At 40.0% G+C, this 26487-nt stretch overlaps 1 protein-coding gene across 3 annotated transcripts in view; it reads right to left on the bottom strand.

The window, feature by feature from the left end:
• The window catches only part of ANKRD44 (ankyrin repeat domain 44), a 326875-nt gene that overhangs the window by 149456 nt on the left and 150932 nt on the right, over positions 1 to 26487 (bottom strand). For all 3 annotated transcript variants that reach the window (XM_060106327.1, XM_060106328.1, XM_060106326.1), the window contains exon 3: positions 16308 to 16386. In XM_060106327.1, coding sequence (XP_059962310.1) covers positions 16308 to 16386 — 79 coding nt within the window. The remainder of the gene's footprint in view (positions 1 to 16307; positions 16387 to 26487) is intronic.

Here is a 26487-nt window from a genome sequence, read left to right as displayed (position 1 = left end):
CACCTACTGGCCCAGCTACCAAAAGCCACTACTCTGTAAAAATGAGGCTAACAACAACAACATAATAATACTTCTCTACCCACCTCATGAGGTGGTTGGGAGAATCAAGTGAATTTGAAGGTGCTTTATAAATTGCAAAGCACTAGAAAAATATTAGCAGTTCTTATTTCCAAATCCCCTCTAATGTCATATTTACTTCTAAATCTATGACTCAGGTCTTCGCCCAGGAAAGTAGGGGGAAGTCAAACATATAGATTTAAGAACGCAAAGAACCATCACCTAGAGATTGCACAAACAGGTATCTTTTGAAGATTAAGAGAGACTCAGATGCTAGAGAATGCCAGGGAGGAGGAAACCCAGATGTAATTGAGAGCAGAAAATATTGTGAGTTTTAAAACAAAATTTTCCCTACCAAAAAACAAATTTTAGCTTTCCTCTCCTAAGCCTAAGTTCCAAGGGAGCACCAGATGATTGTTACAAAGCCTACCTTTCTGGTTTAGAAACAAACAGTATTTATCCCTCAGGTCCTAGTATTTCTTCTTCCAACATTCAGCAGTCAACCCTTCTAAAATTACCCATCTTTTTTTCAGGCCTTTACCCGGGTCATAAATATGTCTATTTTACCACATTGTGCTTATACCTGCATATCAGAAGACAGACCTTTTATTCCCTCTCGTAACTCAAATGTATATTTGTTACTTAGTCCTAGGCTGTTTCTTTGACATGTCACAAACATCACCCAGATTTCACGAAGAGCTGGATTCAAGTCTCATTCCCTACCGGTAGAGATGGCTGTATCAGGGTGTCCCTTCAGATTCCCTGTCCACTTTTAAGGGACTTCCGTGTCACGAAGTCAAATCAGTCATCTGAGATGAAGAACATCTGGCTGTAAGTTCCCTCTGTTTCTGGGTTTGAATTTTCACCTGGCTGTCTGCATGATGTTCTTTCTTATCAACACTTTAGTACGTTTGTAGGAAGGAATGCTACATGGGACAGATTGATACCCGCTATGGGTAGCATATCAGTTCTGCCTCAGAGCCTCTAAATCAGTGCTGCCCAATGGAAATATAATGTGAACCAAGTAACTGAAAATGTTCTAGTAACCACACTAAAAAGGGTATAAAAAACAAGTAAATTAACTTTAGTAATATATTTTACTTACTTAACTCAATATATCCAAAATATTATCATGTCATTGAATTTTTTAATTATTGAGATAATTTGCATTCTTTTTTTCATGCTAAAGCTTCAAACTCCCATGTGTATTTCACACTCACAGCACATCTCCATTCAATCAGGCCACACTTCAAGTGTTCAATAGCCACAGCTGGAGTGTGGCTACCATACTGAACAGTGCAGCTCTAAATGCTAGGTGGCAGACCCCAGGCTTGGCTACTCGTTTGTTTGAGTAGCTCTCTTCAGTTCTAAGGAGCTATGATTCTACCATTAGAGCTGTGAAATTGCTAAGAGCCATGTTAAGAATGGCTGAACGCTGACTATACTAACGTACGTGTAATCCATTTAATAGGGAGATACTCTTATTATGCCAGTTTTATAGATGAGGGAACCAAGGCCATGAGAAATAACATGCTCCAGGTCCCCAGCTAGGAAATGGTAGATTTGAACCTAGGTGGTCTGACATCAAAGCCAAACTCTAGGGCAGTATGCCTCACTTCAAAATTAGTAACATTCACACAGCATTCAACTAACACTGATTGCATTTCCCTTCCATTTTCCCCATCTTTCTCTCTGGTCCTTAGAGTCACTCTTCTCTCCCTCTTTCTCCATTTTCATGTATATATTTTTCATATATATGTATATATTCCCCCTTGATTTCATTCCTCTTTCTCATATTTTTCCTTCTAGTTCCAAACACCGGTTATAACAATATGGAACAGAAATACATATTTTGTTATTCATGGTCCTTCACAGAGTAAATATTGTGTATAAATTTAAAAAGCTAATGCAAGAAGAAGAAACCCAAATGGTAAGACACATGTGAAAAGATACTTCTCAAAACTCATCAGGGAAATTTGTAAAATAAAAAAATAAATAAATAAATAAATTAATTAAAAAAAAAAAAAAAAAAAAAAAAAAACTCATCAGGGAGAAGCAAATGAAAGCAACATTAACAAAGCATATCGCACACATCAAATTGGGGAAAATTTTAAAGTGTGAAATGCCAAGAGTTACCAAGGATATGGAACAACAGGGAAACATAGATACAGAAGGTGAGAGTGTGAATTGGTACAACCCCCTTTTGAAACAGGGTGGTGCTACCTAATAAAACTGATAATGTGTGTGTCCTACACCACCCAGCAATTCCACCCTATCATATACCCTAGAGAAATTCTCATACATGTACAAGAATAGTCACTGAAGCATGTGTGTAACAGCAAGATATTGGGATCCTAAATGTTGATCAAGAGGAAAATGGAAAAATACACTGTGGTACATTTGTACAATGGGATGCTACAATGTCATGGAAATGAACAGACTGAAGTTACATATATAAACATATGCACTTCAAAAACACAACACTGAATGAACAAATGAAGTTGCAGATTAATACCAATGGCTTAATACCAGTTACATAAAGTTTTTAAATTTACAAAAAAACAAAGCAATATGTTGTTTATAGATGCATAGATTGAAATAATAGTAATAAATATGGCTAAAGAAAACAACTACCAATTCTGGCTAGTGGTTGACTCTTGGGAGGGAAGGTGTGAAAGGATAAGGAAAGGATACAATGGGCTTCAACTGTGTCTTCAATGCTTTACTTTCTTTTCAAAAAGATATAATGCAAGTACAGAAAAATCTTAAGATTTCTTAAAGCTTGATATACATGGGTATTAATTACATTATTCTCCATACTTTTCTATATGTTTGAAATATTTTCTAATAAAACACTTTTAAGAAAGCTAGTACACTTAAAGTTTTATGTTTCTTAATGAAAATGGTTTGGGGGGATTAAGTTGCTTTTTCTTACACAATTTTTTTCTTGGTTAGTCACCCTTCTTGTTAGAAAAATGACACTTTCATATAAAATGGCCCATTCATAGTCTCTTCCAGGACTTTCCTAAGGCTCACCCAAGGTGAGTAAGGAAAGATGAGTAAGAGCTGCTGTTGGATTTGCAGATGACCTCATTTGTACAGTCCATTTTGATAAGAAAATTTCAAGTTAACGACATGTTATTTGCTGGTCTTATTGTCATTTTTTTCTCATGCTATCCTCTCTCCACAATCACTATCGCTGATCTCCCCAGCTGTTGAATAGAGGCAAGTCAGCACATGCAGGAAAGGCAGGACCTCAGAAGTCTGTGCCTCTTGGGATGAAGATGGCGGAGTAGAAGGATGTGCACTCACTCCCTCTTGTGAGAGCACTGAAATCACAATTAACTGCTAAAAAACCATAGATAGAAGACACTGGAACTCACCAAAAAAGATACCCCACATCCAAAGACAAAGGAGAAGCCGCAATGAGACAACAGGAGGGGTGCAATCACAATAAAATCAAATCCCATAACTGCTGGGTGGGTGACTCAAAAACTGGAGAACAATTATACCATGGAAGTCCACCCACTGCAGTGAGGGTTCTGAACCCCAACCTGGCGATCCGGCAACAGGAGGAGGAATTCCCAGAGAATCAGACTTTGAAGGCTAGCAGGATTTGACTGCAGGACTTGGACAGCACTGCGGGAAACAGAGACTCTACTTTTGGAGGGCACACACAAACCATCGGGACCCAGAGGAAGGAGCAGTGACCCCATAGGAGACTGAACCAGACCTACCTGCTAGTGTTGGAGGGTCTCCTACAGAGGCGGCGGGCAGCTGTGGCTCACTGCAGGGACAAGGACACCAACAACACAAGTTCTGGGAAGCAATCCTTGGTGTGAGCCCTCCAGGAGTCTGCCATTAGCCCCACCAAAGAGCATGTGGCCTCCAGTGCTGGGTCGCCTCAGGCCAAACAACCAACAGGGAGGGAACTCAGCCCCACCCATGAGCAGACAAGTGGATTAAAGTTTTACTGAGCTCTGCCCACCAGAGCAACACCCAGCTCTACCAACCACCAGTCCCTCCCATCAGGAAGCCTGCAAAAGTCTCTTAGATAGCCTCATCCATCAGAGGGCAGAAAGCAGAAGCAAGAAGAACTACAATTCTGCAGCATGTGGAACGAAAACCACATTCACAGAAAGAGAGACAAAATGAAAAGGCAGAGGACTATGTACCAGATGAAGGAAAAAGATAAAACCCCAGAAAAACAACTAAATGGAGTGGAGACAGGTAACCTTCCAGAAAAAGAATTTGTAATAATGACAGTGAAGATGATCCAGGACCTTGGAAAAAGAATGGAGGCAAAGATTGAAAAGATGCAAGAAATGTTTAACAAAGACATAAAAGATTAAAGAACAAACACCTAGAAGAATTAAAGAACAAACAAACAGAGATGAACAATACAATAACTGATATGAAAAATACACTATAAGGAATCAATAGCAGAATAACTGAGGCAGAAGAACAGATAAGTGAACTGGAAGACAGAATGGTGGAATTCACTGCCACAGAACAGAATAAAGAAAAAAGAATGAAAAGAAATGAAGACAGCCTAAGAGACCTCTGGGACAACATTAAACGCACCAACATCTGCAACATAGGGGTCCCAGAAGGAGAAGAGAGAGAAAGAGAAACGACCCGAGAAAATACCTGAAGGGATTATAGTTGAAAACTTCCCTCACACAGGAAAGGAAATAGCCACCCAAGTCCAGGAAGTGCAGAGAGTCCCAACGAGGATAAACCCAAGGAGAAACATGCCAAGACACATAGTGATCAAATTGACAAAAATTAAAGACAAAGAAAAAGTATTAAAAGCAACAAGGGAAAAACGACAGATAACATACAAGGGAACTCCCATAAGGTTAACAGCTGATTTCTCAGCAGAAACTCTACAAGCCAGAAGGGAGTGCACGATATATTTAAAGTGATGAAAGGGAAAAAACTACAACCAAGGTTACTTTACACAGCAAGGATCTCATTCAGATTCGAGGGAGAAATCAAAACTTTACAGACAACCAAAAGCTAAGAGAATTCAGCACCACCAAACCAGCTCTACAACAAATGCTAAAGGAACTTCTCTAAGTGGGAAACACAAGAGAAGAAAAGGACCTATAAAAACAAACCCAAAACAATTAAGAAAATGGTCATAGGAACATACATATAGATAATTACCTTAAACGTGAATGGATTAAATGCTCCAACCAAGACACAGGCTCACTGGATGGATACAAAAACAAGACCCATCTATATGCTGTCTACAAGGGACCCACTTCACACCTAGGGACACATACAGACTGTAAGTGACGGGATAGAAAAAGATATTTCATGCAAGTGGAAGTCAAAAGAAAGCTGGAGTAGCAATACTCATATCAGATAAAATAGACTTTAAAATAAAGAATGTTACAAGAGACAAGGAAGGACACTACATAATGATCAGGGGATCAACCCAAGAAGAAGATATAATGATTATAAATATATATGCACCCAACATAGGAGCACCTCAATACATAAGGCAAATGCTAACAGCTATAAAAGAGGAAGTTGACAGTAACACAATAATAGTGGGGGACTTTAACACCTCACTTACACCAATGGACAGATCATCCAGACAGAAAATTAACAAGGAAACACAAGCTTTAAGTGACACAATAGAACAGACAGATTTAACTGATATTTATAGGACATTCCATGCAAAAATAGCAGATTACACTTTCTTCTCAAGTGCACATGGAACATACTCCAGGACAGATCACATCTTGGGTCACAAATCAAGCCTTGATAAATTTAAGAAATTGAAATCATATCAAGCATCTTTTCTGACCACAATGCTATGAGATTAGAAATAATAATAATACAGGGAAAAAACATAAAAAACACAAACACATGGAGGCTAAACAATACATTACTAAATAACCAAGAGATCACTGAAGAAATCAAAGAGGAAATCAAAAAATACCTAGAGACAAAAGACAATGAAAACACGATAATCCAAAACCTAAGGTATGCAGCAAAAGCAGTTCTAAGAGGGAAGTTTATAGCTATACAATCCTACCTCAAGAAACAAGAAAAATCTCAAACAATCTAACGTTACACCTAAAGGAACTAGAGAAAGAAGAACAAACAAAACCCAAAGTTAGTAGAAGGAAAGAAATCATAAAGATTAGAGCAGAAATAAATAAAATAGAAACAGAGAAAACAATAGCAAAGATCAACAAAACTAGAAGGTGATTCTTTGAGAAAGTAAACAAAATTGATAAACCTTTAGCCAGACTCATCAAGAAAAAGAGGGAGAGGACTCAAATCAATAAAATTAGAAAAGAAAAAAGAAAAGTTACAATGGACACCGAAGAAATACAAAGCATCATGACAGACTACTACAAGCAATTCTATGCCAGTAAAATGGACAACCTGGAAGAAATGGACAAATGCTTAGAAAGGTATAACCTTCCAAGACTGAACCAGGAAGAAACAGAAAATATGAATAGACCAATCAGAAGTAATGAAATTGAAACTGTGATTAAAAATCTTCCAACAGGGCTTCCCTGGTGGCGCAGTGGTTGAGAGTCTGCCTGCCGATGCAGGGGACATGGGCTTGTACCCTGGTCTGGGAAGATCCCAAATGCCACAGAGCGGCTGGGCCCATGAGCCATGGCTGCTGAGCCTGCGCATCCGGAGCCTGTGCTCCACAATGGGAGAGGCCACAATAGTGAGAGGCCCGCGTACCACAAAAAAAAAAAAAAAAAAAAAAAAATCTTCCAACAAACAAAAATCCAGGACCAGATGGCTTCACAGGTGAATTCTATCAAACATTTAGAGAAGAGCTAACACCCATCCTTCTCAAACTCTTCCAAAAAATTGCAGAGGAAGGAACACTTCCAAACTCATTCTATGAGGCCACCATCACCCTAATGCCAAAACCGGACAAACGTACTACAAAAAAAGAAAATTACAGACCAATATCAGTGATGATGAATATAGATGCAAAAATCCTCAACAAAATACTAGCAAACAGAATCCAACAACACATTAAAAGGATCATACACCATGATCAAGTGGGATTTATCCCAGGAATGCAAGGATTCTTCAATATACGCAAATCAATCAGTGAGATACACCATATTAATAAATCAAAGAATAAAAACCATATGATCATCTCAACAGATGCAGAAAAAGCTTTTGACAAAATTCAACACCCATTTATGATAAAAAACTCTCCGGAAAGTGGGCATAGAGGGAGCCTACCTCAACGTAATAAAAGCCATATACAACAAACCCACAGCAAACATCATTCTCAATGGTGAAAAACTGAAAGCATTTCCTCTAAGATCAGGAACAAGACAAGGATGTCCACTCTCACTGCTATTATTCAACATAGTTTTGGAAGTCCTAGCCATGGCAATCAGAGAAGAAAAAGAACTAAAAGGAATACAAATTGGAAAAGAAGAAGTAAAGCTGTCACTGTTTGCAGATGACATGATACTATACATAGAGAATCCTAAAGATGCTACCAGAAAACTACTAGAGCTAATCAATGAATTTGGTAAAGTTGCAGGATACAAAATTAATGCACAGAAATCTCTGGCATTCCTATATACTAATGATGAAAAATCTGAAAGTGAAATCAAGGAAACACTCCCATTTACCATTGCAACAAAAAGAATAAAATATCTAGGAATAAACCTACCTAAGGAGACAAAAGACCTGTATGCAGAAAATTATAAGACACTGATGAAAGAAATTAAAGATGATACAAATAGATGGAGAGATGTACCATGTTCTTGGATTGGAAGAATCAACATTGTGAAAATGACTCTACTACCCAAAGCAATCTACAGATTCAATGCAATCCCTATCAAACTACCAATGGCATTTTTCACAGAACTAGAACAAAAAATTTCACAATTTGTATGGAAACACAAAAGACCCCGAATAGCCAAAGCAATCTTGAGAACGAAAAATGGAGCTGGAGGAATCAGGCTCCCTGACTTCAGACTATACTACAAAGCTACAGTAATCAAGACAGTATGGTACTGGCACAAAAACAGAAAGATAGATCAATGGAACAGGATAGAAAGCCCAGAGATAAACCCACGGACATATGGTCACCTTATCTTTGATAAAGGAGGCAGGAATGTACAGTGGAGAAAGGACAGTCTCTTCAATAAGTGGTGCTGGGAAAACTGGACAGGGACATGTAAAAGTATGAGATTAGATCATTCCCTAACACCATACACAAAAATTAGCTCAAAATGGATTAAAGACCTAAATGTAAGGCCAGACACTATCAAACTCCTAGAGGAAAACATAGGCAGAACACTCTATGACATAAATCACAGCAAGATCCTTTTTGACCCACCTCCTAGAGAAATGGAAATAAAGACAAAAATAAACACATGGGACCTAATGAAACTTCAAAGCTTTTGCACAGCAAAGGAAACCATAAACAAGATGAAAAGACAACCCTCAGAATGGGAGAAAATATTTGCAAATGAAGCAACTGACAAAGGATTAATCTCCAAAATTTATAAGCAGCTCATGCAGCTCAATAGCAAAAAAACAAACAACCCAATCCAAAAATGGGCAGAAGACCTAAATAGACATTTCTCCACAGAAGATATACAGACAGCCAACAAACACATGAAAGGATGCTCAACATCTTTACTCATTAGAGAAATGCAAATCAAAACTACAATGAGATATCATCTCACACCAGTCAGAATGGCCATCATCAAAAAATCTAGAAACAATAAATGCTGGAGAGGGTGTGGAAAAAAGGGAACACTCTTGCACTGCTGGTGGGAATGTGAATTGGTACAGCCACTATGGAGAACAGTATGGAGGTTCCTTAAAAAACTACAAATAGAACTACCATATGACCCAGCAATCCCACTACTGGGCATATACCCTGAGAAAACCATAATTCAAAAAGAGACATGTACCAAAATGTTCATAGCAGCCCTATTTACAATAGCCCGGAGATGGAAACAACCTAAGTGTCCATCATCGGATGAATGGATAAAGAAGATGTGGCACATATATACAATGGAATATTACTCAGCCATAAAAAGAAATGAAATTGAGCTATTTGTAATGAGGTGGATGGACCTAGAGTCTGTCATACAGAGTGAAGTAAGTCAGAAAGAGAAAGACAAATACTGTATGCTGACACATATATATGGAATTTAAGAAAAAAATGTCATGAAGAACATAGGGGTAAGACAGGAATAAAGACACAGACCTACTAGAGCATGGACTTGAGGATATGGGGAGGGGGAAGGGTAAGCTGTGACAAAGTGAAAGAGCGGCATGGACATATATACACTACCAAATGTAAGGTAGATAGCTAGTGGGAAGCAGCCGCATAGCACAGGGAGATCAGCTCGGTTCTTTGTGACCGCCTGGAGGGGTGGGATAGGGAGGGTGGGAGGGAGACGCAAAAGGGAGGGGATATGGGAACATATGTATATGTATAACTGATTAAATTTGTAAAAAAAAAAAAAAAAAAAAATCAGAGTTAGGACTGGTTTTAGGCTAGAGGTCCAGAGGCTCAAAAACTTTAAGACCCAGGTTTTCCCAGTCATTTCCCTCTGCCAGTCCCAAAGCTGTTTCATCTTGGGCTGTAGGATGGCAGCTAGTAGCAGTCAAGGTTAAGGCTCTTTCTTCGTGTCCAGTAGGGGAGAGCTGGCAACTCATAGCTCTCTCAGAAGATCAAGAAAATTCCTCTCCTAGAAAGAAAAGGGATCAAATGGATACTGGGTTGAACAGTTAAGTATGTTCACTATAGGATACAAACAATAGGTTAAGATGCAATGGGGCCATTTTTTGCTGTCTATAATCACAGCTGCCATTTAATGATGCTGGGTGTTATTAGATGGACACTATCTTGCTGGTGCCATCTTTGGAAATGAGCCAGGTTTAGAATATGAGGTTGTGGGTGCTGACCAGCTCTACACAGTGGAAGTAAGAAGAATTTGAAGTTGGGGGATCAGAAGAGGAAAAATCCAACAGAGAAGGGGGAGCCAGCAGGTCAGGCCTTCCTGGGGTAGGAGCAGAGACAGAAATGCTTGGGGTGGCAGAGGGGGAACAGCAGGTGAGGAGGGTGCAGAAGATGTTTAATAAAGATTTTAAAATTTGCTGCAGGCAAATGCAATGGAAACTCTTCCTCCTGTGAAACCCCATGAGCCCTTCTCTTAGATCAGGGGTCCCCCACCCACGGGCCATGGACCGGTATGGGTCCGTGGTCTGTTAGAAACCGGGCCGCACAGCAGGAGGTGAGCAGCAGGTGAGGGAAAGAAGCTTCATCTGTATTTGCAGCCGCTCCCCATGGCTTGCGTTACCGCCTGAGCTCCGCCTCCTGTCAGATCAGCGGCAGCATGGGATTCTCGTAGGAGCACGAACCCTACAGTGAACTGCGCGTGCAGGGATCTGGGTTGCTTGCTCCTTGCGAGAATCTAATGCCTGATGATCTGAGGTGGAGCTGGGGAGGTGATGCTGGCGCTGGGGAGCGGCTGCAAATACAGATTATCATTAGCAGACAGATCTGACTGCACAGAGACCATAATAAACCAATTGCTTGCAGACTCATATAAAACCCTATCAGTGAGTGGGAAGTGAAAACAAGCTCGGGGCTCCCACTGATTCTGCATTATGGTGAGTTGTATAATTATTTCATTATATATTACAATGTAATAATAATAGAAATAAAGTGCACAATAAATGTAAAAAAAAAAAAAAAAAAAAAAAGAAATAAAATAAAATAGTGCAAATCTTATTGGAGAAAAATGGTCTCACATTTTTGTGTTTCCTGTTTAACAGTGAGGTTGGGCATCTCTAATATGTTTGTTTATTGGTCATTTAAAATTCATTCTCTGAGAACCATATATTTATATTCTTTGCCTATTTCTCCTGTTTTTCTACTATGTTTTTCTTATAATTTATTTTTTTATTATTTTATTATTTTTTTAGTGTATATTTATTTATTTATTTAGTTAGTTAGTTAGTTTCTGCTTTATAACAAAGTGAATCAGTCATACATATACATCTGTTCCCACATCCCTTCCCTTTTGCGTCTCCCTCCCTCCCACCCTCCCTAACCCACCCCTCCAGGTGGTCACAAAGCACTGAGCTGATCTCCCTGTGCTATGCGGCTGCTTCCCACTATCCGTCTACCTTACGTTTGGTAGTGTATATATGTCCATGCCTCTCTTTCACTTTGTCACTCTTATAATTTATATGTATACATTTATATTGTATTGTTATTATTTTTTAAATTTTTATTTTATTTATTTTTTTATATAGCAGGTTCTTATTAGTTACCTATTTTATACATATTCGTATATATATGTCAATCCCAATCTCCCGATTCATCCCACCACCTTGACCCTGAGCTTGCTGCGCAGCATAAAGCAACACATGTCCCGTGTGTAACAAACACCAGCACTGTGTTCACGCAGCTTTGGGGTCACTTGAGGAATTGAAAGATAATTAGAAATCTAGGAAGTAGATTCTTTCAGTCACTATTTAAGTCCTCCATTCCTCTACTAATCCTCCTCCAAAAGGTTGAAGAGGCGGCTGCCAAGGAAACCTCCTCTCCCAGAACAACAAAATTATTACGACAAAAGCAGAGTTGTCTGAATGGGGACGCAATACTTCATCAGTGTCATCCCGTGAGACCGGCTTCCTCATCCTCTTCCTCCGTCTGTCTGAGGGTCTTGTTTACATGTCAGAGGGAGACATCAGATGCTTTTGAGTTGAATATTTATAACTGATTTTTCTAAAGGAAGCTTCATGCTATTTACCTGCCTGTCAGGCACCATTGTGCACTGAAGGACACAGAGTCTGCATGTCTCATGATTTAAAGGCAAATGCTATTTCCTCAAGGACATTTTAAAGCTTATCATTTTTTTTAAAGCACTAGGCTATGCTGATTCTGCAGAAACAAAGACACAACTAAAAGTGATCAGGCATAAACTCTAATTACAAATTAAATACCTTTTTAAAAAATCTTATCCTTATTAACACTTGATTTTATTTTCATAGATATCAGGAGTAAAGAGAACTCTGAGCATCTTTTCCAGAGGCAATACTTCTGTTCTCTTAGCCCTGTCATCTAGGAAGAAGTTGAATAAAGAAAAAAGGTAGACCAAATGACTAAAACTCTTACAGGCCAGAGAGAACAACTGATTCTTAAGGTGGGCTTAGCCAATGTTTGGCTTTTAATTATAGAAATAAATATGGGGACTTCCCTGGTGGCACAGTGGTTAAGAATCCGCCTGCCAATGCAGGGGACACGGGTTCGAGCCCTGGTCCGGGAAGATCCCACATGCCGCAGAGCAACTAAGCCTGTGCACCTCAACTACTGAGCTCGTGTGCCACAGCTACTGAAGACCACGCACCTAGAGCCCGTGCTCTGCAACAAAGAGAAGCCACCACAATGAGAAGCCCGCACACCACAAGGAAGAGTAGCCCCGCTCACCACAACTAGAGAAAGCCCACGCACAGCAACGAAGACCTAACACAGCCAAAAAACTAGATAAATAAACAGATTAATTTAAAAGAAAAAGAAATATGAAAGAAAGATCATATGAAGTATGATTATAATACAGTGAGATCAGCTTGCTTTTGATTTTTTTTTTTAACAAACAGACCAAATCTTATTACAGCCCAGGAGCACTGTCCTTCAAAGCAATGACCTTGGAAGAGTGTATGATAATTCCATGTATGTAGCATTGTCCAAAGCATTTTAAAAACTCCCCTTGGAGCTGCCTTTGGAACCAGTTTATATACCCATCAGCAAATGGCCCATTACTTTATAATCGCACTACATTGGAGGCCAAAATCAGCATTGACTCATTTAATCACCCCTCTTTCTCTAGACCAAAAAAAAAAAAACCAAATCCAACCTCAAAGGATGAATATTTGTTATGCATGAGATAATCAAAAGAATGACCTGCTACCAGCTCTGGAGGCAATTTGCATTGGGAGTAGTAATCACATTTTGAACAATCACAGGAAATAATTTTACAGGAATACCACTTGTTTGGTGGCCTATGTGCTAATAAATTTACTATTTTTAATTAGTAGTTACAACTCACAAACACTCCCATGTTAGAGGGTGGGTATTTCTGGTTTTCTTCCTTCAGCCCAGAACTCTCTAACCCTTGCGTGTCTCCAGAGTTTCTCTACAGGGTCTCGTTACTGTGGCTGTTTCTCTGTGTGCTCTGTTTCCTATATCTCAAGCCTAGGCTCTTAACTCTTGGTCACTGATTGGTTCACATTGATCTCATTCATCCATCTCCAGGCAAACGATTTAGCAAGCTCTTGACCTTGTATTTGCCTTAATCCTGACTCGGCCAGTTCCAAAACAGAAGCTAGAAGCAGGTGGGGAAAAGAAAGCCAGAATGTGGACTGGCAGTTAGAAGAAGAGGAAATCTGCAAGGCCTGAATTCCTCGCTGTTTGCTCAGAGGCATTCAGGGTTCCATCTGCCTGGCTAACAGGAGATAATGTCAGTAGGAATTTAGCGGGCTTGGGTTACACTATGCTCTGTAAGTTAATACAACAATGGAGAACACAGCTGTAATGGGCAATTCTGGCAACGCCAAGTGATTTGTCCAACGTGGGAATTGTTAGCACCTCATTCATTATTAAATTGGAAAACAGTTTGGTTGGATTCCCTAAAGGGTCAGCTGCCAGATGTAAGCTCATAGATGAAATCATTGCTCTTTCAATGATATTTCTTTAGGAATATATACATATTGAATAAAGGACCTTTTGGGGAAATTAAAACCATGAGAATTCCAAGAATTCGCCTAAGTTTCCACAGCTGAATAAAATTTCTAAAGAACTTTCCCAATGTTCTCCCATGCCCTTAGTCTTCCTAATTTGATGAGGGAAGAAGGAAAAATTCCATAGCATGTGCCACCCAAAATTATACTAGAGACATTAATAGCCAGTGATTCTTCCTAGATGACTGGGCTAAGAGAACAGGTGTACAGATCAAGATATACAGAACAGTTTCTCCTGGCTCTACTGAATAAGCCCCGTTTAAAAGAGGCTGGTGTGGGCCTCCCTGGTGGCGCAAGTGGTTGAGAGTCCGCCTGCCAATGCAGGGGATACGGGTTTGTGCCCCGGTCTGGGAGGATCCCATATGCCGCGGAGCGGCTGGGCCCGTGAGCCATGGCCGCTGAGCCTGCGCGTCCAGAGCCTGCGCTCCGCAACGGGGGAGGCCACAACAGTGAGAGGCCCGCATACCGCAAAAAAAAAAAAAAAAAAGAAAGAAAAAAAAAAAAAGAGGCTGGTGTACTCCATGCCCACGTGAAGGGGAGGTGAAACCAAGTTTCTTGATCACCAGACCCCAGATGCCTGAAAAAAAATAGATGGGTCCTTCATGTTGAAGAATTAAAACCTTCCCCTTCGAATGTGGAAAAACAAACCAAAAACCAAAGCTGGGGATCTAAAACAAGGTTTTGAATTTGTACATTCATGAATCAAACATTCCTCTGAGACCCAGATCTGTCTCTTAATACAACATTTAGATGGTGAGTACAGCAGGTCGGGACCATTAGGTGTCATACCACAAAACTCTTTATTTTTCACCCTCACCAATTCTGCCTATAATTTTCCATGGGCCAAATTTCTGCTGTTGGGGTGACCAGCCAGGTGTGAGCTGGCTGTTAGCCATAGACTGTGCCAGCCTCAAACAGTACGTGTTTTGTTTGGAACACAGCCCTGAAACATCTTTAGAATTATCAGAATGAAGGCCTGTTTCAAGAGCACCAGAAATACTACATGGAATCTAACTTAAGTTCCACGAGATTGACAAGAGCATGGGGCACAAACATTGTAAGACACAAAATATTTGTTTCCTGGGAAAACCCACCTCAAGGACACAAACACAACAAAAATAAGCACAATGTGAGTCTTCTTTGTGTATCACAGCACAATGCTTGCTTCTTTTTCATAATGTTCTCCACATCTGCTCGAATACCATGTCAGTTCCTACCTGTGCATAGCTGACTTTGGAATTCTACAGTTTCCCTACTGCAAACAAAGGTAAAACCTTATTATAGGCCTTTTGCATAGTCTGTGGGAAGAGGCATTGCCTCCAGATTTGAATCTCCCCAAACCAAAAGAAGGAGAAAGAAAGCCAGCTGGCCTGCATACAATCCACACTGAGACACGTGCACGTGCTCGGATTCATTCTGGGGATTTGTCTAGCAAATACTCAAGGGAGAAAGCACATACTGGTTTTGGAAGCCTGTTTGATGAGATGTACCAAGTATACAGGTTTCCAAAAATGAAAACACTGACATTTAAAAAATCTGATGAAATATCTAAAATACATCGAAAAATAAAGAGAATAATATCACAAAGACCAGTACACACACAAATCTGATTTAACATGTGTTGGCCATATTTACCCCAATTTAAAAAAAATAAAATATTTTACAGAGTTATAGTCTCTTTCATACCCTCCCCTGAAGACATCTCTCACTCAGTTGGCCTCCTCAGAGGTAATCACTATCTAGAAATGGGTATGTTTCCTTTCCTTCCATATTTTTATTCTTTGATTATATCATTACAGTCATGTATCCATAAGCAAAACATAGTATTGTTTTGTAATGCAATTTAAATATATGTAAATACACATACACATTTACGTGTATTCATGTAGACCTTAAGAAAACAGCTTTCTTGGGCCTCCCTGGTGGCGCAGTGGTTGAGAGTCCGCCTGCCGATGCAGGGGATACGGGTTCGTGCCCCGGTCTGGGAGGATCCCATATGCCGCGGAGCGGCTGGGCCCGTGAGCCATGGCCGCTGAGCCTGCGCGTCCGGAGCCTGCGCGTCCGGAGCCTGTGCTCCGCAACGGGAGAGGCCACAACAGTGAGAGGCCCGCATACCAAAAAAAAAAAAAAAAAGAAAACAGCTTTCTTGTTTGTTCTTTGTTTTTATACAATGAAAAAAAATTAAAAGATATCCAAATGTACTGAATTCATTTACAATACTGGGCCTGGTTAGACAGTCAGGAATCAGACTTTCAAAGCAATATAAAAGTTTCACTAGAGAAGTCATTTTTCAATAAGAAGAAGGTCTTGCATTGTCCCTTGTCTACTGATAAACTCCGTGATCAAATAAACTTCCACGAGCACAGTAAAGAAATTTTGTTTGGGTTCATTGTAGTAGTCAATCCAGTAAATTGGTCATTTAAATTTTTATCTGCAGTTGACTTTTAAGTACAGCTGATACTTACCTGACAGAATCAGGAGTTCAATGATCTCTGCATCTCCCAGAAACGCAGCCACGTGAAGCGGGGTTCGCTTCTCAGAATCCTGAAACAATGGCAAAGATAAATAAGTCAGTGGCAGCCGGAGGTATCTTTTGTAGTTATAGTACGACATGTCACTCACTCTGAGATTAATGCTTGTGACAGAGATTGAAGGCCAAACACCCACTCAGGTGAGTTCTGGTTACACATTTCTCTCAGCATCTCCCACAGTCACGTGTACGAAAGATCCCGATTTCCATGTCTGTGGGTCGTATTTGCCTCCCTGCTCCTTTTATTGAAGCCCAGTTCAGGTCAAGGATGGACCATCATGCACTGGATGATGAAATTCCACTTATTTTTAAACCTTCAGTATGGTTAAAAAAAAAATTCAAATCTTTCTACCTACCTTAACAGCATAGTTCAAAGCTTTCAATGATTTATTTTCTTTCTAAGAGAACCTAGTGGAATTGTTCACAAGGACATTTTCCGTTAACTGTTGCCTAGACCACTGCCCATTCATGTAGTACTTATTCAATGCCTACTATGTGCCAGAAGCCAGATTCTGGGGACAGGGAGGGTGACCATGACAGGCCCAGTCCCTGGCTTCGTGAAACTCACAATCACGTGGGGAGGCCGACAATAGTCATGTAAGCCAATGACACATGAGATCCTTTCAGATGGTGATAAAGGCCATAACAAAATAAAAACAGGATAATGAGATCAAGTGACTGGGGAGATGGGAAAAAGATTCCTTAGAGTGGTTGAGTAAGGCCTTTCAGAGGATGTTGACCTTGAAGCTGAGAGGTGAGGTAGATATTACTCTGTTTCATAGATGAGAAACTATGGCTCAAATAAATTAAGAAATGTCCTCAAGACCCCACAGGTATATAGCAGAGTCAAGATTAGACCTTCACCTGTCAGATTCCAATCTCAGTCCTCGGCAAAGGCATTTAACATATTGTGCTGAGAGGCAGCCTGCTAACAGGCAGGGGAAAAAATACTGCTTTCCCATTTGTAAACTGGAGATGATAATATCTCCCTAGAGAACTGATAAGAACCTTCAAGATAATGTAAGTAAATAAGTCCTAGGCAGGCATGAGGCTTGGTGCACGCCCAGCAAGTGCTCCATAGTAGTCATTATTGTCACAGCATAGATAGTTGTGTGATACTGTAACCCAGCAGGACCCTGACCCACGTCCCTGTCCTCTACCTGCCTCTTGTTTGTAGAAAAACTCTAGCCTCCTAGGCCTTCCCCAAGTTCCAAAGAATACATTTAATCAAAGAAGTGAGAAAGAAAGAAACAAAGAAATTAAGAGAAAATCGTAATAGTTTAGCCATTAAACAAAATCTAGGACCTTTAGTTCCTCCTCAAGTGCTATAGACAATATCCTGAGCCACATCTTTGAGTTGTTTTGCAGATACTGAAACCCCCACCAAGAGGAAGAAGTTAACTGCATGCTGACCACAAGCACGTAGACCCCAGATAAGTTGGAACCAGAAGGTTGATGATGTTGACTCCCGATAACCTCACCACCAACCAATCAGAAGAATGTCCACAAGCTGGTCACACATCCCAAAACCATCTCCCTCACCCTGACTTTAAAAACCTTTCCCCGAAAGCCACTGAGGAGTACAGGCATTTTGAGCATTAGCCACCCCTTGCTAAGGCAAGTACCCCTTGCTTGGTCTTGCGGTAAACGCTGCACCTTCCTTCACTACAGCCCAGTATCAGTAGATGGTCTTTACTGCACTTAGACGACCAGACCCAAGTTTGATTTGGTTATGTCTTCCCTCCAAGACTGAGAACTCTCATAGAGTAAATAACAGGTCTTACTCCCCTCTCTCCCCATAGTAGCAGCACAGTCGGTGCTCAGCATAAACTGACCAAACTAAACTAGTCTATGTGTGTGGTCTCTTCCACAAACTTCCATCAACTGTCCCATAACAATAGTAACCAAAGCCTATATGCTATCTTAGAGGTTTCTCCTGAAACTAGCATGCATTTTAGTTTTGAGATTTGTGGATTCACTACTGATTTTAATCATCATTCCTATCATCACTTGATTAGACAATATACCTAACAGTCTTTGTAGCCTAAGGATTCTGTTATTCTGTTTGTGGACAGTTCAGGCCCTCTGTTCTCAGTCTCTTTCAGACCATAGCTTTTAGGCATTTCATGACTCACTAATATCTAAAACAGATGGCAGGCAGGGAACATGACAAGAACTGATCTTCAGACCCGTCTATTTGTTAGGAGGTCTGGTAAATAGGTTTTATGAATGGATTAACTAACTTTTCAGTGGATCAAAAGAGGGGGTTTGAGTTAGCTGGGAATTTATGTTGTCTATGTATGCTGCAGGCAATCACTACAGATAAGCGGAAATAGGGCAGTCATGTTAACTATTCCACATTAAATAATGGTATGCCTTGGAAAAGTCAGTAAGATATACAACCATGGTTAACCCTCTTATTGCTATATCATCCTTTCTGTGAAAATAAAGTTTCAATATTTAAAAACATGTTTGCTTGAGAATCAAGTGTATTAATTTGTGCAATGAACTATACAAATAACTGAGACCAGACTTTCACAAATGTCTTCTATTTCTATTTCTTCTATTGATATTTCTACAAGCACTTTCCTTCTTAGCTTCATATTCCCTTTGAATCCTCATTATATCAACTGAAAAGTATCTCTTGGGTCTTAGGATAAAAGTTATATAATTATATGTTCTTTCGTGAATTGAACTGGTTCCAGAGTTTTGTTCAAAAATTAAACCTCACCTAAGTGATTTAAACAAGGACTAACCCAACGCAAATTATAACTTTAATTTGACCTGAAGCAAAGTCGATGCTCTGTTTGAGGACTTGGCCTCAAAAAAAACACCAAGAAAACACCAATATCCAAATCTGGTTGGTTCATCATTATATAACTGGCTTTGCTCATTCTGCGGCCCCTTTTATGACACGACTTGTTCAAACTGAAGTTTTTATATTACAAAATGGGTGTGTTACATGAGATCATATTGTAAAAACTCCTTGATTGTAAATCCCAGTGTTCCTGTTAATATGCATTTAAAGGTTTCCTGTAGCTTCCTGAACATCTATGCCAATTGACACTCTCCTTCGGTGACAAGCCATAGACAGGTAACTGAAGAGAAGATCTGTATTCAGGCAATAGTTGTTTGGTTCGCTGAAGCAGCAGAATCATATAAATAATTTCATGTGCTATTAAGACCTTACCCAAAATAACAATGCATTACTACTACTGATCAACACCTCCTCTCTAGCAAGGAACCCGAGTGATGTACAGGATCATGAGCTGAGGGGTGAATAACAGAGCCACATTCCTCACCATACCCAATGAGGTGAAACCAGCCAGGTTTCACCAACTGCAGTTCATCCTCTGCCTAAGTATAGGGCCACTCTACTTGCCGTAAGCTAGACAAATGGAGTAGGAGATGCAATGGTAGAAGAAGGAGGGAGAAGGCTCTGGGGAAAACAGAATACTAGTAATAATACTAGTAAAAATAGGTCCTAGGCCAATGATACCCTATGGCATCTAAAAGAAGAAACAAAACCTATCTGGTGCAGACATAGAGAATGGACTTGAGGACACGGGGAGGGGGAAGGGTAAGCTGGGACGAAATGAGAGAGTGGCACGGACATATGTACACTACCAAATGTAAAATAGATAGCTAGTGGGAAGTAGCTGCATAGCACAGGGAGATCAGCTCGGTGCTTTGTGACCACCTAGAGGAGTAGGATAGGGAGGGTGGGAGGGAGCTAGATGCAAGAGGGAAGAGATATGGGGATACATGTATATGTACAGCTGATTCACTTTGTTATAAAGCAGAACCACTGTAAAGCAATTATACTCCAATAAAGATGTTAAAAAAAAAACCTGGGCCTCCCTGGTGGCGCAAGTGGTTGAGGGTCCGCCTGCCGATGCAGGGGATACGGGTTCGTGCCCCGGTCTGGGAGGATCCCATATGCCGCGGGGCGGCTGGGCCCGTGAGCCATGGCCGCTGAGCCTGCGCGTCCGGAGCCTGCGCGTCCGGAGCCTGTGCTCCACAACGGGGGAGGCCACGACGGTGAGAGGCCCGCATACCGCAAAAAAAAAAAAAAAAAAAAAAACCTATCTGGTACTTATGCAGGGCTTTTAATTTTTTTTCAAAATGTCTTTTCATCTATTCTATTACTTAAATCTCATAATAGCCCTATCAGAGGAGAAACACCTTTCAGAACTGTGTTGTTAAGTCTTGTTACCACTACTTAAAAGATAGGGAATCTGACCCCTAGATTATATGACTTGCCCAACACAGCAAACTGATGTCAAAGAATTAGGTGTGTTGGCTACCAACCTAAAACTTTTTTCTTTATAAAAAAGGAAGCAAGAACATCATCTTAGAAGTTGCCTTGATAGTCTTAAAAACTTTCCATTATAATCCCTAAGAGATTCTGAGGAAAATGTGACAAACATATAGTAAACATATAGTAAACATTCATTTAAATGAGCTTACAGTAAGTTAAAGTAATAGTAAAATGAAGAGTAAAGTGAGAACCAAAGCTGGAAGCACATGAGCTTATTACCCTGCAGGGAGAAGTCATACCCCAGAAGCCTGGGACTGAACACTAGCTCAGGGATGGGAGGTGAGGTAGAGAACTGGAACTGGAAGACCCATGAAGTGGTCTTGAAGAAAGATCCTTGAAGTGCAATGGTGGGCTCGAGAAAAAGCCAGACACTCCATAGGCAGATGGCAAAGTGATGCCTTGGCCTAGATTCTTGGTGGAAGAACAAAAGTGTCTCCACTGAGCATCCACGTCCCCAGAGTCTGCCCTCGTGTGGTTTGGGGTTTTGAATTCACAATACCTTTGTAGTCTAGAAACTTTCAAGCTAAAAAATTGGCATAAAAATTGGTTCTAAGCCAAGGATACCCCTAGGGTGCCAAGAAGAAGAAACAAGATCTATCTGGAGAGATGTGCCCTCAATCCAAGCAGTCCAGGATTCCCACATATTAAACCTCCGCTGAAGATGAGCTCACCAGCCTAAACCACAGACCCACGTAGAAACAATTAATTTCCATAAGCCAGAGTCAGCAGGCATAACAACCAGCAGGAGCCTGAGATAATACTATAGAAGAAGGAGAAAGAGATACAAGTAATGTTTAAAATCATTTAAACATGAAGGACAAAGCCCAAGGGAGAAAACAAGACCTTATTTTTTTTTAACTGAACAAACTTTAGGGGAAGAGGTATGAAGGAAGAGTTACAGGAAGCAGTACAAATGATGCTAGAAACCATGTAAGACTTTGGTCTAAGAGAGATGAAAACAAAAGTTAAAAAAAAAGAAAATTGGAGAAGGATAAAAGAAGTACAGTGACATTGGGATATGTTTTACAACCATTTATTCAGCCATATTTTCTAGGCACAGACATTTATTGAGAAGGTATTATCTCCCAGACATTGTGGTAGATGTTAGGAACAGAAAATTTAAAACATCCAGTCCTCACCCTAAAGACACAGTCCAGTTACCAGTTTCCAAATTTAGGGCATCAGAACAGAAACAAAAGCAGGGACATGGTAATTAGTGATATTTGTGATGTTAAAAGATTTGTGAAAATAAACTGAGACAAATGTTGTAGTAAATATTGCCCCAAAACCTGTCCAGTTCCGACCAAGCCTGGGCAGGAAGTCTAAACCGACAAGAAAAGAATCTCTCCTGAACTGGGAAGTAAACAAATTTTGCCCAGGACTCTCAAGAGGCCCCACTGGCTCCAGCTTAAATGGGAACTTCGGAAGCCCTGGGTCAGACTTCCAGGTCAGTCACAGAGCCCAGCCTGTATCTTATAGGCTGCCTTAGGGGTAGTTTCTGGATCAAAATTAGAATCCAGGACCAGGCTAGGACCAGAGAAGCCTTCGGGCAGAGTGGCCGAGCTACATGTTCTGGACCATTTGCATTCACTTCTATCTGTTACCCAAGTGGATTCTCTGTGATGACCAACAGCTCATGAATGGTTGTGTAGGTCTTTACAACACCCAGGAATACAAGAGGAGAAAACAATTCAAAAGCAAGCACAGATTAGAAATAACTCATCAATGTAGTTTTTAAATAGACTGTTCAAGTGCCACAAAAAGAGAGATCTTTTTCCATTCCCCAGGAGCTCCCATTCCAAATAGCCCTTGGCAAACAGATTCGGACCCATGGAAAAAAATCAGGTTTCTTCAGAAGGAAGGAAGGTAAACCCTCCCTTTCTATGAATAGCCAAAGACACACAGCCAGCTGGCGTCTGAGCTAAATTTGCAGTATGTCATAGAAAGATCAGGCAGAGGAAGTTTCTGTCGTCTGTTTACCAAAGAAGCAGACGAAAGAAAATAGGGAACTAGAAGTTTGTTCATGTAAAGTGAGTTTGACATGGGCAGAGAGTCCATTCTGGCAGCTGAAAATACTGCGTAGGCAGGCCGACTGAGGGGGCACCCCAAGCCTCTCTTTTGAAGATTAAGAACTGTTTATTACATGCTTTGGAAATTCTCAGCTAGAAGTGCATGATCTAATCTTCATTGTAAGTATCTGTCATACACTAAAACAAACATCCCTCCCTACATAGAAATATCTTATATACCAAGACAGGCAGATGGAGCAATATTAGAAAACAAACTCTGCAAACCTCTCCTGTCATGAAATACAAAAGTTAAGTTCCAATCGTCAACTCAAACTCCCACTAATACCAAAGAAGCAAAGAAATAACTAACAACTTAGGCCCAACCAGCTTATGTGATATTGAACGGAGATCACTAGAAGCAAGCAGATATCTAAAGAACTCTGGATATGTATATGTACCTTGGAGATACTTCAAATCATATGAGGAAAAGAGCCAAAGACACATTAAAGATTTAAATCAAACAGTAGGCAGAACGGGAAAGATGTTTAGTCTGAAGGTGGGGAATTAAAAGAAATTTGTGAAGAAGAAAAGAAAGCAAAGGAGGGAAACAAAAATCATGTTTCTTTTTAACATCTCACAAATACAGAGGAGTACAGAAAATACCAGATCTATATGTTCCCACCAGCAAAATCAAACATGTCAAATATGTTAACATTTTTTACATCTGCTTCAGAACTCTGTTTTTGTTTTGTTTTGTTTTGTTTTTTGTGGTACGCAGGCCTTTCACCATTGTGGCCTCTCCCGTTGCAGAGCACAGGCTCTGGACGCGCAGGGTCAGCGGCCATGGCTCACGGGCCCAGCTGCTCCGCGGCACGTGGGATCTTCCCGGACCGGGGCATGAACCCGTGTCCCCTGCATCTGCAGGCGGACTCTCAACCACTGCACCACCAGGGAAGCCCCAGAACTCTGTTTTTAAAAAATAGTTTCAGGGGTAAAATGTCATGAGTATTGTGACTTGCAAATGGTCCTGAAAATAACTTGTGTGTGTGTGTGCGTGCGTGCGTGTGTGTGTGTGTGTGTGTGTGTGAGAGAGAGAGAGAGAGAGACAGAGACAGAGACAGAGACACAGAGACACAGAAACAGAGACATGTTAGGTTAGGCAGTTTTCAGTTCTTCACTACCACAAACGACGTTGCAATGTACATTCTGTACATGTCTCTCTGGGAATATGTATGAGCATTTCCCTAGAGCAGATACCAAGAAATGAAAGGGCTGGATCTTAGGGAATATTCATGTTCAACTTTATTAGGTATTGCCAAATAGCTTTCAAAAAATGGTTCACCAATTTATACTCCCACCAGTCAAATATTAATTAGTTCCTTTCCCTGATATCCTTGCCAATATTTGCTGTTATCAACCTTATTACTCTTTGCCAATATGATATACCTAACATGGTATTTCACTGTGGCTTTGATTTATATTTCACTAAATACAAGTGAGGTTAAGATTCTTTTCATATGTTTACTAAAAGTTCTGGCTTCTTCAACTGCAAACTGCCTGTACATATCCTTTATCCATTTCTAAATTCAGTTATTAGTCTTTTTCTTATGATGTGCGGAGGGTTTTTTAAAATATTGCTTAATTCAACTTTCAATGAAAACTCGTTATGCCTTCACCTAGACACAGCAGAGATGGGTCAATGTCTACCCCAAGTCACCATAAGAGAAAAATTCAGATTTACAATCGTCATTCTTCTTCCATGCATGAGTGATCCCATGGAGCTGGATTTTCCTTGGCTGGAATTTTCTATGCCTCAAAAGTGATGGTTAATCTCTGCCCCTATACACCCGCAACATTGAACAACCTCATTCAACTATCACTCTGTTGGTATATCAACCCATCCATCTGAATGTAACACAGATGTATGGGAAACACTAGTACATTTTGCTATATCAAAAATGTTCAAATTCAAACCTCAAAACTACACCTAATTATAGAAACTAAACAATAATCACTCAAAAGACTTTAAAATGAGATTTTAAAGTCTTATTAAAAGACTTTAAATAAACTATAGGAATTCCCTGGCGGGAATTGGCCCAGTGGTTAGAATTCGGTGCTCTCTCATTGCCAGGTCCCAGGTTCGATCCCTGATCGGGGAACTAAGATCCTGCAAGCTGTGTGGCCAAAAAAAAGAAGATAAAATAAGAGAAATGAGAATGCCAAAGACATTTTGATTATATATGCCTTAGGTAACTAAATACTATATATTTTATTGCATTAATTTTTTAACTAAATTAATGTATATTAAGCAGAAATTATATCAGAGATTTTTATATTTTCTAATTTGTTCCTTAAAACAATACTGTGAGGTAAATATTATCATCCCTATTTTACAGTGGAGGAGCCTGAAACTTTGAGATGATAAGTAACTTGACCAGAGTCACACAGCTAATTAGTGGTAGAACCAGGATTCAGAACCAGATCCGATTCCATTGCTCATGCTCTTGCTGACTCTCTGAATAGTTATAAGTAAACAAAGTGAAAGTTATTGTTTGTTATAATTGCTACTCTTGCCCTAATACTCCAGACCTAAGAACAAAATTCTCATAAGTAAAAAGTACTAGTAGGGAAGAAGAATAAAGTTGGAGAATGAATACTACCTGATTTTGAGACTTATCATAAAGCTCCAGTAATCAAGACAATTTGGAATTGGTGCAAAGGCACATATATGGACAACACATGATTTTCAAAGAAGGTACAAGGGCAACTCACTGGTAAAAAGATAGCCTTTTGGGCTTCCCTGGTGGTGCAGTGGTTGAGAGTCCGCCTGCCGATGCAGGGGACATGGGTTCGTGCCCCGGTCCAGGAAGATCCCACATGCCGCGGAGCGGCTGGGCCCGTGAGCCATGGCCGCTGGGCCTGCGCATCTGGAGCCTGTGCTCCACAACGGGAGAGGCCACAACACTGGGAGGCCCGCGTACCACAAAAAAAAAAAAAAAAAAAAAAAAAAAAAAAAAGATAGCCTTTTCAACAAATGGCACTGAAACAATTAGATATCCATAAGCAAAAACAAACAAAAAACCTCCAACCCAAACCCTGCACACTAGACAAAAATTAAATCAAGGTGGAACGTAGAACTAAATGTAAAACTTAAAATTCTAAAGGAAACATCGGAGAAATCCCTTGTGACCTCAGGTTAGACAAAGATCTCTTAGATATAACGCCAAAGCATGACCCATAAAAGTACAAATTGATAAACTGGATTGCATCAAAAATAATAATTTCTGCTCTTTGAAACACACTGTTGAGAGGATGAGAAGACAAGCCACAAAGTGAAAGAAAATATTTTAAAGTATATATCAGATAAAGGACTTCTATCTAAAATATACCCAAAAAATCTCAAAACTCACTAATATGAAAACAATCCAATCAAAAAGTAGGCAAAAGGTGTGAACAGATATTTCACCAAAGAAGATATACAGATAGCAAATAAGCACATGAAGTAATGCTCAGTGACATTGATCATTAGACCTATATGATCCAGATATTCTACTCTTAGGTATTTACCCATGAGAAAAGAAAGCATATGTCCACACAAAGGCCTGTACATGAATGCCTGTAACAGCTTTATTTTTTAAAATTTATTTTATTGAAGTATAGTTGATTTACAATGTTGTATTAGTTTCTGCTGTACAGCAAAGTGATTCACTTATGTATATATTATATATATTCTTTTTCATATTCTTTTCCATTATAGTTTAGTACAGGATATTGAATATAGTTCC

This window comes from Mesoplodon densirostris, chromosome 8, assembly GCF_025265405.1.
Source record: "Mesoplodon densirostris isolate mMesDen1 chromosome 8, mMesDen1 primary haplotype, whole genome shotgun sequence".
Lineage (NCBI taxonomy): Eukaryota > Metazoa > Chordata > Mammalia > Artiodactyla > Ziphiidae > Mesoplodon > Mesoplodon densirostris.
This window is presented reverse-complemented; position numbering and strand designations above follow the sequence as displayed.